Here is a 14,552-nt window from a genome sequence, read left to right on the forward strand (position 1 = left end):
TACATAATGGGTTTCTTCCAAAATCATCTCACTTTCTAATGTTCTACTGCCCTCCGAAAAGGACAGGACGCAACCCAAAACCCCCTGTATATATAGTTTTGGTGTGAGCAATGCGCAGGTCTCCGATTGTCAGGCAGCGGTGCTGAAGAAACAACCAAATAGCGTCTCTCCTGCTCCCGTCCTGCTGGCTGCTGCTGCCTGGCGTGACCGGTTTGGTTAGAACGTGAACGTTTGAACTTTAGTTTGATTGTGTGTGTCGTGCTTGAGATTAGCTCTTCATCCTCCTACGTTAAAACGAAAGGTGAAGTGGTGAAGCGGAGCAATTACTCTCGAAGCGAACCTGTTGTGAACGATTTGCGCACTATAACTTGCTATATCGAATGCCTTTACGAGGTCCGAAAATATCGATGATCACGACAGAGTTATTTCTGGTACTCGCGGTATTATTTAGATGTCGAGCAACAGTCAAACATGGGCAATAAACTATGTAAGAAAAAGGGAGATACGGATACGGTGGACTCCTGCAGTGGTGCCCCTCGGTCAAGTTTTGATCGGATTTTCAATAGGTTTCATGTGAGTGTTTAATATAGTACGTAGTATAAAAAGTATAACTCTAGATTTGGAAGTTAATGGAAAAAATAAAAACATGCGATATACCTGTTTAAAATGAGAAAGTGTTGGTAAAAAATTGAAAAAGTAATATTTATAAGCTACAAATTCGGTCAACTTCGGATACCATGTTGGTATATTTAATAAGGTGAACACATAATTATACCATAACGTAACGTAACCTCGATGGCAACGGATAAATAGCCGCAGTTTTGCCTTCGAAATACGCGCCGGTTAAGGTGATGTCATTACTGCTGAGGTGCAACTTTTATTAGCCGATTTAACCTTGCGAAATACTGTGGTATAATGTGGGCATAACACCATGGTATAAATATAATAAAACCATTACACTGTTAATGGCATTGCTCATCGACAGGGGCAGTGTATGGCAAAAATAATTATTTTCTGGTTCGAAACGGTTATGGTCATTTTACCGCACTGCTAGCAAAACGCCAGCAGGTTCTCTGGAGTGCTGTCAATGGAACTTGAGCTAATCTCAACTAATATGGAAAATAGATAATATTATGTAATTTTTATACGAGCCGCCCCTGCGATATGACAATTGACTTGTCGTTGCACTGCCACGACGCCAGCCGTGAATTTATGAAACTACTTTTAAAAGTTGAATGTACTTTTTTGAGTCACCCCGTATGTTTAAAATTATGTATATATCTCCGTCTCCGTGTTTTGAGATAATTGCTGGCACAAAATCTGGGACACCCAGTATATTCGTTTCAAGTTTAACAGTAGATAAGGCATTTTATACAGGGTGGCGCACCGAAAAGTTTCCACTCGGTTTTTTTTTTGTGTAACGGAATCAATGAAAATATGCTCGAGCACGTAAACCATAGTTTTTAAATGAACGTATTTTACATATTTACATCCTCTCTGTTCTAATTCATACGAAGGGATGGCTATCATCCTTAAAATCTTAAATGGAAAAGAGACCCAGTAAAGCATGTCTTATTTTAAAGGGAATTGAATTCCCTTTGTTATGGGACTTTCCTCATATTATTTAGTCGATAAATATAATGCACAAAAAAGGTATTAATAATAGTATTTTGAAATTTCACTTAATCCTTCGAAAAATTTGCTATTATCAGTTTGTTTCTCGCAGAGGCAGATATATTAGGAAAAGAAATATTGAACGGCCTGCAACATCTCCTGATTTGTCACCATTGGACTTTTTCTTGTGGGAGCATTTGAAATTTGAAGTTTATGCACCTAACTCAATTTTTTAGAAGACTTGCGGTTACGATTAATGTACGAGTACCAAACAAGTAACCCCCGAAATACTCTACAATGTTCGCGAACATTTCGAACAGCGCCTTTATAAATGCAAGGAGGTTGGAGGTGAATATTTTCAACATTTACTTTATTGACACACGTGATAAGATTTTTGTTACTTTTACAATTCATTTTTTTATTTCTCACGAACTACTAAATCGATTCCAACGAGAAAGATCTCATAACAAAGCAAATTCAATTCCTTTTAAAATAAAATATTACTCACCCCCCCTTCCATTTACGATTTTAGGGGTGACTGCCATCCCTTCGTAGGAATTAGAGTAGATGGGGTGCAAATATGTAAAAAATGTGTCCCCCTGAAAACTAAGGTTTACGTGCCAGAGCATATTTTCATTTATTTGTTTACAAGAAAAAACTCTGAGTGGAAACTTTTCAATTCGCCACCCTGTATATGGCTTAGCTCCTTAGGTGGCATTTTTTAATTCCTATAAATGGGATAAATAACTAAATTTAGAGGATTTGCGGAGTGTACATTTTACTATTTATACGAGAACTAGATAGTAAAATATTAAATTTTACCAACGTTTTCGCAATGCTTTTTCATTCATTATGATAATGGATACACAGTATTCACAGTACGGGTACAATAAATTAATTTCTTTCCACAGACCTCTTTAAAACCGCGAACCAAACGGTACCACGTAGTATTTCAATTGAACTTCCGTATGTTACATATTCAACAGATCTTACATTATTTACGTAAAGCATGAGATCAAGGAACTGCACTAACAGTAAATTACTTTGAAATATTGATATACCAAGTCACACAGGAATTTCTAGCCAAGCGATCCTCCTATATAAAAAAGCTGCGAGTCTGAAAGGTTAAGAGTGAGTGTACAGGGTGGTCCAAATTCGAAGCGTTTGAGTCTGGGAAATTATAGAAGATACGAAGTCGGTTACATTGGGGCAAAGTTGCACAATTTACTATCTAAGAAAATGCCACTTTGGGCTGGGAAAAATTCCGAATACTTCCAAAGATATCCAGAAATAAACAAAATTTGACTATATTATTTTTAATTTTTTCTGGCTTTATTAGAAGAGATATTTAAAAACAAATATAATTTCATTATTACCATGTTTTTAAAGACACCTTAACATATTAATTTGCATTTATTTAACAAAAATGGAAACTTTTAAATTGTTAGCATTCCGTTTTAAATAATTTAATTAAATTCGTAATATAAACCATTTTTAAAGTTTTTTATTATTGCAAATAGCACTTTGAAGATAATTGAGAATTTCTATTAGAAGCGTAATAGATTTTTATCATATCACGCCTTTCAAGCAATGAGAACATTTTATTTTACTTTAACAATAATTAATACCAACTTTGTAATTTACTGAATATATTTGACAGAACTGTAATTTGACAATTGTTTATTTATTCCAAAAAAAGTAAAATGAACTTAATCCATAACCACCTGTTTGTTTAGATCTGCGTTTTTTTATACTCATAAGTCTTATCTATGTGTTATACTTTATAAAAAATTGTTTATATTATTTATGTTATATATTAAAATTGACTCAAAAAATCTATTACGCGAACAAAAGAAACTGCAACAAAGACAAACCTATGCTAAAAATGATACGTGGGAGAGTGATAGATATATGCACTTTTTAAGAAGGTATTTTTATCATATCTACTACTTTTTTGGTGAGTATACGTTATCGTTTTTAGGAAGGTAATTAAAGACAAGATAAAGAAATCCAGATCCGTGTTCAAAAAAATGAAATTGTGATGATGATGGCTTAAACAAGAAACGTCGAATTTCAAATTTCAGAATGCTACCTTGTAGGGACGAAAAAGTGGTAATAGTGAAGTGACATTTGTTTTGAAATATCTCTTCAAAAAAAGTAAAGAAAAAATAAAAATGATGTAACAAAATTTCGATTTTTTCTTGATATCTCTGGAAGTATTCGGAATTTTTCCGAGTTCAAAGTGACATTTACTTGGGCACTAAATCGCACAACTTTGCCACAATTCAAGTGACTTAGTATCTTTTATAGTTTCCGTTCTCCTAACAATACGCCTCGAATTTTACCACCTTGTACAGGGTGGAGCCTTTTAGATGGATATAGGGGGTCAATGCAAAACCTTAATAGATGGATGAAATCTGACTGTAAATTGCCGTATTATCATATTTTCATTAACATAATACGTGATTCATTTTGTTTCAGTTGAAACCAACGACTCGATGGCGATCCGAATCGCACCTCCACAAAAAGGACTCCAACAGGTTAGCGTTGTTAGCCTTAATTTCACTAACCTCTGCCTACTTTAAACAATCTGTTATTATAATACAGAGCTAACAGCTGCCACGACGATACTAAAAATGGCGGGAACATCTTTTATACAAGCCAGCCGCTGTCCAAAAGCGCAGACTGGACCGAGGTGGACTTGGAAGTACCGTCTTTAGAGGATGAAGTACACGTGCACCTACCCAACCCTAAGCTTAACCTGATTTTCGATAACGAGAAAGGCAGTCCCACTCCTCCACCACGACACAAGCAACAACAACAAAAAAAAAACAAACTTAGGGAAAGGGTAGAGAAAATGGCAACCAAGGGACTGCAGGCTCTACAGGGAAACGACAAGGTTAAGCCTGACAACAAGCCTGTCCCGGTTGAGGAGCCTTTAATGGTGAAAAAGACCATAAAGTATGTTTGTCCTCTTTGCGAAAGCGACGAACGCAACCACAACAGAGATCATCACCACCCGCCGCTGAGTAAAACAAACAAACGTCAAAAAAACTTGTCCGTTGTGTCTCTACCAAATTACACGGATTTAAAGCTGTCTGTGGCTCAACCTCAGAACTTTACCGATCACAAATCGCACATCCAAACGGAAATTAACTCGTCGAGGCTCAGTTTACAGTCGCCCAAGAAATTCTCACATAGTCAAATGCCGGGTCGATTGATGGACTCCTACATCACCAGATGCAGGTCCTTGGGATCGATTCTGCCTCAACAACTAAAAAAATTGAAAGCATCCAAATTGAAGCCTGATAAACCAGTAACTTCCGACGATTCGTTTGGACCTTTGGAGGATTGGGATGCGGACCTCATCGAGCATTACAATCCCAAAGATGCCAGTTTGCCACGTCCTAGGAAAATCGTTTCAGATCGGGAGGTTTTGCAGGCCATCGAAGGGTTGGTGGTCCAAGCGGAAGACGTTCCGCCTCATCCTCAGAGACCCCTACGCAAATCCGATTCTTTAGTTAGAAAGGAGACTTCGGACGCTTCTATGGCGACGAAAACCAGCAATAAGCTGCTGGATGATATTTGTCTGACACCTCCTCCTAGCCCTGTTCATGACATTATCGGCATAGGTCGTGGTAAAAAAATTGCTGTCTTAAGCAGGAATTTTGAAGATCCAAATCCATATATTCCTATCGATAACAAACACAAAACTCAAGAAATTGTCCTTGAGGACGATAAAGCATTCGTCGGTGAACATTCGTCTCTAATGAGGATATTACAGGAGTTTAGTGTCAAAGACACTCAAAGTAAGGCTACCGCTGCTTCTGTGCAGGACGAAAGCAGCAAGTTTCCTTCGAAGCCGGCTCCGCGAAGCTTGGAGGAGTGTTTGAGCAATAGCGAGATTGAGAATTTCATTAAAGCAGAGAAGAAACATTCTGACGAGGTAATATGCAGTTGAGATCTTGCCGAGGTGAAGTTTTTTTATTGTTCTGTTTTTGCTTTTCATTTACAATAACCAATTATTCGTACTCCTCTGTATTAGTTAAATAAAGTAATAGTAAGTTAGAGTATTTTTATAGTTTTTGCAATAATATATTAATTTTCCCAGACTCACTTACTAAATGTATTAGGAAAATATACATGTACAACAAAGGGTAAATTATAAATAAAACCTATTAATAAAACAGTGCAACATAAATGCTACCGAGCGTGATAGAATTTCCATTCTATCAGCGTGATAAAATAGGGATTCTATCACGCTCTATTAGTAATGTAGCGGACTACCTTAAGCCCTCGCAAATATATGTCCCTCTCCGGAATAGACTGAATGGAACTAAAGAAAACACGTGGCTGACAATAAGTTCATAATTTATTTTGTATAAAAGTATTTTCACAATAATAAGAACTAGACTATTTAAAAAATTATGTTAACAGTGCCAATAATATATAAAGCTGTGCAGTTTGTTAATGCATGTTAGTGCATCTTCAATAACGCTTCTTCAATATCTTCAATAAAAGTGGAGAAAGTACAAAATTGTCTTTAGAATAAATATCTGTCATGCTTATAAAATAGAAAGGCAATTTGCTTAATTAATATGTAGTATAGGTGCCGTGTAGGGTTTGGGCATCAAAATCTCCACCAGATCCACATATGTCTTATTCCAACTTATTGAAAATCTCGGTTCACCATAGATTGCAAATGTCCGAGTTCTATTCTCACTTATCCGTCAAACTTTTCCCATTTTAGCAATTGAAAAACTATAATTCAATCCTAGTGTTTTGTTTTAATGAACAAACTTTTACAACGTATTTTACTTCGAAATGCAATGTTAGTTCAAGCAGTTTAGAAACTAAACTGCAACTCGAGTGGATTAGCCTCTCTATGGTAGTATTCGTTTTCTTCTACTTTCATTCTCTTTCAATAACAACTCTATGCGTCTTTTTAAATTCTGTATTGATCTTAAAACATTCCTTCTTTTCATTTTGGTTCTTAGAGTTGTTATGATCTCCCTTCGCAACTCAAATATCAGTGGATATACAGCTATTACCATTTCATGTCGGAACACAGGAATTGTGCAAGTGCGAGAAGGATCGCACAAGTTTTAATATGGCTACGACAAAGACCAACGAAGTAGGTTGCGCAGCTAGCGGCCGACGTGGGCGGAGTCAGTCCAGTGTTACCGATCTGTCACTATTTCAGAATTTTTATTAATATATGTTTTAGTCATGGATTAATCACTTTTTTTAATTTATTTACATTACTGCTTTTTGCTCTGATGTTTTAAAAAATTTCCATCGTCACGAAGACAGCCAAATCGATACTGATCTAAATATCGAAGTGAAAAAGTTGGCCGGATTGACTCTGCCTACGTCAGCGGTTAGCTTCACGACCCACTTCTTGGTCTTTGTCGGAGGCATATTAAACCTTATGCGGTCCTTCTCCCACTTGCACAATCTCTATGTTGCTGTTTGAACTGGTGATACCTGTAGATTTATAAATGAGATCTTTTATAGTTCCCTATAAATGATAATCTGATGGGGGCAAATCTGGTGACGGTGCCGGTCAACGGACATTTCCATTATCTGAAATGGGTCTGATCGGTTGTCGTTTTTCTGCATATTGCTGCAGATATGTTTTTGAAATAACTTGCACATTTCGATGCGAAATGTAATAAATTCCTAGCGTATCTCGTTTTTCTTCACTTAAAATTTTAGTTAATACATTTATATTAATTTTGTAACTGTAGGTAAATCGCGCAACCTTACCCCAATCCAACCAACCTCGTATCTTTTATGATTACTGAGAGCCCCATGGTTGAGTTACAGAAACGGACACCCTGTATATATATATTCACAGTCATTCAACACCCCTAATAATGGTGCCTTTTAACACTACTACTGAACAAAATATCTTTACCGTTACAACAGATGGGACACAAAATCTGACGGCTCGGTTAACAGTAAAAAAATTCATCTGCAAATTGCATTTCTCTTACAAATCACCACCCTGCCACATTAAACGAAGTCAACTGCTTTTGACATCCACAAAGAAGACTTGTGGTTGTCCTGGTTTATAGTAATTTTTACTTGTTAACTATTTGCATTTACTTAGTTACAAGTAGGTATAAGAGAAATTACGAACTTCGTAAAGTAGACTTTGTAAGGTAAGTATGGTATTAATCTCGTAAAGAGACGTCATGAGGGATTTGGTGGGAGGATTCGTTGCTATTGAACAACGCATAAACGACGTTCTATACGTGTAGGAGTTGTTTTCGCAAAAGAGATACGGAATATGGTATCATCAAAAATTGTGCAAGACCCTATTGTCATATCTAAAACATCTTAATTTAAGACATAAAAGATAGCCTTAATACATATGATTATATACAACACAAAGATTGGACGCCAACCACTCAGTATTAGATTACCTAAACTCTCGAAAATAGACCCACAACGATAGCAAACCTTAAAAATGTACTGACTCAGAGATTGGTCTGCCATGGCCAATTTTGGAGAGTTTGGTGCAAATCGCCTGAAATATCAATTTATCACTTAACTTTTCTAATACTATGTCTATAGTAAAACGGCCCAACCCTACCAGCAAATAGTTACAATCTCACATTAAAAACTACAAGTAAACAACTTTGTTCTTTAGATTTTAGTTTGCCTGAAACTTCAGAACAACTTGCAAATTGAGATTCGAACAGGGTAAGCCGTTTACACACCCTGCGTATGCCATATTATCTCAAAAACTATATAATAATTGTTTCTTACATTGCAGTATAATTTAATTTCACTTTTATTTAGAGACAGTTGCTGAAATATACAGGATGTCCCAATAAGGCTGGACGCAATAACGAATTTTAGTACGATTTTAGTCCTCGCTACAATATTTTAAATAGGCAAAATTGTGTTTTTAGTAGACTTTGACTACACAGGTGGTCATAGTAGATTTTGACTACACATAGGACAGAAGAAGTTTATCTTAAAGGTAAGAGGAATACAGAAGCTACAGTACAGGATGGTCTTTCTTTGCTGGTTTTATTATCTACAAGTTAAACGGTAATAGAGAGAAAAAATGGTTTTCAAGCCCGAGTTTTTAAAACTTGGATATATTGGATTCTTCGGTAAATTTCGACTATCACTGAAATTGTTGAAAAGTTGAAAACGGTCCTTTACTACGATTTTTTTCTATAGAATCCACTGGCGTATTCAGATTTTTTTGAAGTTGCAGCTAGTCTTGCAGTAATTAGAGGAAATGCCATATTTTTATATGGGACACCCTATATTTAATTTTGCATCATTAAATAACATTTTTTTCCATTGATTTAATTACGTTTCTTAAAAAACAAAAATAAAATCATTTGGATAAAAAATTAAAACAATTTTTTTTGGTTTTATATGCGTTTTTGCAAACTTTTAAAACACACGAAATCAAGATTGTTTTTTAATAACAAACATGAAAACCTTTGTTTGAAATGAACTAATTTAGTGTTTTGAAGCTTCGATTTTAGTCACCGTAATTCTTCAAAGACCCAAAAGTGCAATTTTGCACTGCATATGCAGGGCATATATTAAGTATGTTCAAATTCATGTCAATTTCTTCCGAATTTGAAAGAATATAAATTTCTTTTTCGTACTTTATCTAACTTCAAAAAATACGTTTAGAATTTGAATCTATATTTATACCTTAAACTTGAAGAGACATTTTCTTTTTGCCATGTTACCATCGCAATATCTTCAACTGAACTAATGTGTGTCAATTTTTTTTCTACTCCTGACCAGCCTTTAGCTATCAGTGACAAACGGGGCGACACATAGGTTGTGCATATTTAAATTTTTGCCATTTAAATTTTAAAGGAAAAAAAAACACGTATCGTAGCAATCTCAGTTTGCGACCATACAAATATTAACAAAATATTAAAAATCGACGCTATTGCTTACAGAATCGAGCCTTAAGAACACTAAAATTTAAAGGTATCATCGTGTGCTCGTGTGCGAAATAGGCACTTTGCGTACTGTTATTTTGATGTCGCACACACTGCCACGAGCAACGTGAAACTGACAACAATTTTAAAAGAACGCTTCGCGCCGCTTTAAACTTCGATGATTTTAATAAGCGAAACTTGTCATATTTTGACAGTAAAAATGAGGTTTACTGTAAAATGTGAAAGTCTTACTACAAAAAAACCCACACGTGGTGTTATGATTTTTCGTTAATAATTCTCATTCTGAATTCGCATTTCGCGCGTTACCCTGTTGCAGAATTTAGCTTATAACGTATAACTTACCTATAAAGGGGAATAAACCAGTACTTATGGCATACCACCACAAAAAACCAAATCACTTTCACAGAAAGGATTCTAGCGTCACACACAATAAATGGGAACGCTGTTTTTTTGGGATACTGTGTATTATATCACATAAATGAACCTATTCGCCATCTCAGGTTCTTCAGCATTGTGAAGATACGATTCCACAGAATTAATATATCTACCTATACTGTTTGGAAATGAATAATAGTAGATATATTTGCCGAAATGTAATTAAATTTATCACACATTAAGGCTTATTAAAGTTATAATTATGCTTACCCAAAAGTGTACTTAGCGCTGGTGAGGTTAAATGAGCCTTTGTTAAGGTTCATTATACATATATAGAGGGAGCCAGAAAAATTACCCAAAAAGGCATTAATATTTGCGCCCCAGTTTTTTTTCAGATTTAAATACTCTATAATCCTTGCCACAATATTATCTGTTAATGCATAGACCTAACGAATTTACATCACCTTTAGTAAAATCTCCGAAAGTCGGGTTCTCACGAGAAATTCTAAATTTCAGGGGTTGTGCTTTGCCTATTTAGTTTTATTGTGAAATATCCCTCTTTCGTATTTATATGATCAGTTACCAATATATAAAATAAAATAAACATTGCACTGTCAATATTTCGAGACCCGTTGATTTTATCTCTGAATGATATTTTTCGAAATGTATTGAAAATTGTGCAGAGAATTAAAATTATCAAAAAAAAAAAAACGCGATGGTTCCCTCCAAATAAAATAAACCGGCTAATTTGATTTTTTTCTCACTCACCGTGTTTCTAAACGTTTTGAAACAGAAGAAGTCGTGTCCGATTCTAGGAAAATTTGTAATTTTATTTGTAACCTATTTCGTAATTAATCGCAACCCTGTTTAATAAATATGCTAATAATTTTTTGTTTATACAGAGTAAGTCAGAAAGAATGGGCCAACACTAAAATGGACATACTAGGCGGTAAAACATTGTGATTGAGCTCAATATGGTTTATATCAATGTCGCTGGTTTAAGAGATACACTGTGTTCAAAGTTTCAATTTTATTCTGAAATTTTTCAATAATCAAAGAAGTTTTGATAGAATGAATCTGAAAAATATTAATTTTATATTTTTTAATGTGAAAATTACCAATTGTAAGCTTATTTTCATGTTGTTCCTAAAGGGCACTAATTTCACTGTATTATTTAAGTAATTTAAAATGTATTTTTTTTATCTGATGAATCATGCTTAAAACAAGTCGATGTTTTTTTGTATTCATTTTTTATTCATTTTTTATTCATTTAAAAGGACGCTTAATTTTACAGAAAAAATGTACTCTTATTTAGATCATCTAAATCCATCGGTTTTTAAATTATTTCTATTTAAAAGGTTCAATGTATTTTGCTATGATGTTTTCTCATTTTTTTCTTTTTGTTTTTCATTTTCATTCTCTTTAGAAGTTACGACAGATAATACAATAAGCCACAAATACACTTGAAAATGATAGTGAAATTTTGTTTAGCATTTAGAAACATTTAACAAAGAGTATTTTAAAAAGTATTGAGATAAGAGGTGGATATTTCCAACACCTGATTTGAAGTTTGTCGTTATGACTATTACCAATAATTGTTATTGTTATTTATTGTTGTTTTGATTACCTTTTCGTATCATTTCACCTTTTAAGAAAAAAAAGGCATAGCAAAATACATTGAACATTTTAAATGCAAATTACTTAAAAACCGATAGATTTAGACGACCTAAACAAGAATATGTGTTCTCTGTAGATTTGTGGATTTTTTAAAATTTTCGACTTGTTTTAAGCATGGCTCAACAAAAAAATAGGTTTTAAATTACTTAAATAATACGGCGAAACATGCGCCCTTTAGGAGCAACGTTAAAATATGCTTAAAATTCGTATTTTTCACACCAAAAAACATAAAACTACCAATTATAATATCAAAATTTTGCTAATTATCGACAAATTTTGTAATAAAATTGAAACTTTGAACCCGGTGTATCTCTTAAACCAGCGACATTGATGTAAGCCATATTGAGACCAATCACAATATTTTAATGTCTAGTATGTTTGTTAGTTTAGTGTTGACCCATTCTTTCTGACTCACCCTGTATTCAAGAATTCAGTTACCTCATATTATTATCTTCGAAATCTTTCTACTTTCCGGGTAGGTGTAAATATTACATAGACGTAAACTTATTACAAAAAAGCGCACAACCTAATTTTGGACATCTAAAAGAAAGTTCTCAAACGGTGTTTAACTGAAAAAAGACATTTTGTACATACATCACATATCTCTTTCACTTCTCAACTACTAAAGTATTTTTTATATAATTAAATGGTATAATTATATTATAATATCAATATTCCATATACCAGGTGTTCCTGACAAAAGTGCCATGAATTTAATTACGTATTTTAGGCCCTAAAATAGGTCGAAAACTTGCGTACATTGGTACAGGGTGTGAAAGGAGGAAAACACAAATGGTTTATAATTAATATTTTCGGAACTTGCCGAGAAAACCGGAATCCAACAAAATTCTGTACCTGAGATAATGGACCAGGCAGGTACGAGTGAATGACGTAAAAAGAACTGTTTTACAGGTATTGTAACTTTATTAGTAATTTAATAGGAAAAATGGCAAATCTGAAAATTTTAATATTAAAAAGGTACCCTTGTTAATCAAGCACCTACTTTGATGATCTCCTCTGGGCTCTGTCTAGGGTCCTGCAGCCCAGATAGAAGAGGGAGATGTCCGTGTGAAGTCCATTCTAGGAGGGCACCGGAATAAAAACGTAATAAATCAAACTATCTAAATTTCATTTAGTCGTGAAACTCCATAGATCGCAAATATCAATCAGTCGAGATAAATCTCAAACGTGTTGTTGAACGTTGAAATCGGTTGAACAGAAAAATCGAAGAAATGTTGTTCTATTTTGGGGACTAAAATCGAATTTTGAAAAAGAACGTAGTTAAATTTATCGCACTATTTCCAGAAAAAAACTTGCACTGTGGCAAATGACTTATCGTAGTAGAACTATTTAGCATAAGATGATTAATTTTTGTTCTTCACGAGAATTCCTAGGTACATATTAAGATTTACTATAAAATCTAAATATACAATAAGAGTCCTATTTTACAAAAATTGTGCGAGAATTTTACCTAAATATTATAAAAAAAATTTATAACGCTAAAATTCGTATGTACAGAGCCTCCTGTTGGCGTGGAATGCCATTTCAAATTATAGATAATTTTTTCTAGTTATCCAAATTATCATTTGGAAACAGGTTTTTTGGTATGACAAGAAGGTCAATATCACCCAATATATACAATATATTTCAATAATAATTTCTCGTTTTCATGTTGAGAATAACGTTGTTCGTAGTTAACCATTTATTTTAATTTCAACTATTTTGATGATCATTTTCACGAGCCCTTCATAAAGTTTTCATATTGTACGGTAGATCCGTATTGGTAATTTTCTAGTATCAATACGTGTCTAGTAAACGAATATTTCAATAGCACTCAGTATTGAAACTTGAATAAAGATTATAAATTAATTATTACATTAGCCAGGAAAAAAATGGTTTATTGGTCACTGCAATGTAAACAAAACGTGGCACAACGTGTCAATAACGCACTGGGGGTGTCCCAAACTCGTCCCCCGTCATACGAAGTGGAGAGACCTTACAGTTACATTTAAAGCATGGAGCAAGGATAGGAAGTAACCTCATGTCATTTCCAAGTTGGATATGAACAGCCTAGGTAACTACTTATAAAAAGGCCCCGGTATAAACTTAAAAGAATATTTAATTAAATAGAAGATTTATTTTCGGTAAGAAATTATTTCAGTTTAGAATTTTTAGCGTTTACGCAGTAATATATACGAGTACAATGAATATGAAGTAATTAATAAAGGCACAAAATGGATATTTGCAGGCAAATTTGCTTTGCGATCTTATCATCGATTGTAATGTAAAATAGGACAGATAATTATTTAAAATAGAGACAAGCATTAACAACCACTTCGAGGACTAATGTTTGTCTCAATGGGAAAAGAAGAAAAAAAATGACCTGTCAGACCTCATCCATAAAGTTTAATTGAACAGAAGATTATTTTGTGCAAGAAAAAGTTTAAATTTGGAATGTTTAGTGTTTAGGCAGAAATAAATAGTCAAAAAGTAAAGCAATTTGAAGAAATTAAGTAAAAATATTTAAATAGAATTTAATTTTTTGTGAACTTTCCTATAAAAAAACAATTATTACAACTCGCTGGCTCACAAGAAATTGAAACACCCTATATATTATTTAAAGGCTTTGATGGATTTGTTTCTCTTGCTAGACAAGGTATATTCAAACTGACGTTCAATCTCTTCAGTACGTCATAGAGACCTCATTCTAAATCTTATCAATAACTATAATTTTAATTGTTTATTAAAATAATTCATTAAATAATAAGTTGGCCAATCAAGAAGTAAATTTTATCGATGTTTTACAACACATAGTAGATCAAATAAATCTATTTCTACGATATTATCACATTCACATGCCATTTGATGATTGGAAATGATGTAGAGTTATTTAACAAATGTATTAAATTAATAATAATTATTTTTATTATTTAA

The 14,552-nt window shown here is 33.7% G+C and overlaps 1 protein-coding gene across 1 annotated transcript; it reads left to right on the forward strand.

The window, feature by feature from the left end:
- The first annotated feature begins 162 nt into the window (after positions 1-162).
- Positions 163-5,803, forward strand: LOC136416995 (uncharacterized). The gene is made up of 3 exons (XM_066402462.1): positions 163-573; positions 4,096-4,154; positions 4,222-5,803. The coding sequence occupies exons 1-3, from the start codon at positions 472-474 to the stop codon at positions 5,573-5,575; spliced, it is 1,515 nt and encodes a 504-aa protein (XP_066258559.1). The 5' UTR covers positions 163-471; the 3' UTR covers positions 5,576-5,803.
- Positions 5,804-14,552: the final 8,749 nt, after the last annotated feature.

This window comes from Euwallacea similis, chromosome 26 (assembly GCF_039881205.1).
Source record: "Euwallacea similis isolate ESF13 chromosome 26, ESF131.1, whole genome shotgun sequence".
Taxonomy (NCBI): Eukaryota; Metazoa; Arthropoda; class Insecta; order Coleoptera; family Curculionidae; genus Euwallacea; species Euwallacea similis.

What these genes read in the sequence shown, in the direction of transcription:
- LOC136416995 (XM_066402462.1), top strand. Translation starts at nt 472, where the DNA reads ATGGGCAATAAACTATGTAAGAAAAAGGGAGATACGGATACGGTGGAC. An exon ending in GGATTTTCAATAGGTTTCAT is followed by an intron (nt 574 to 4,095) that starts GTGAGTGTTTAA and finishes ATTTTGTTTCAG; the next exon opens with TTGAAACCAACGACTCGATG. An exon ending in CACAAAAAGGACTCCAACAG is followed by an intron (nt 4,155 to 4,221) that starts GTTAGCGTTGTT and finishes ATTATAATACAG; the next exon opens with AGCTAACAGCTGCCACGACG.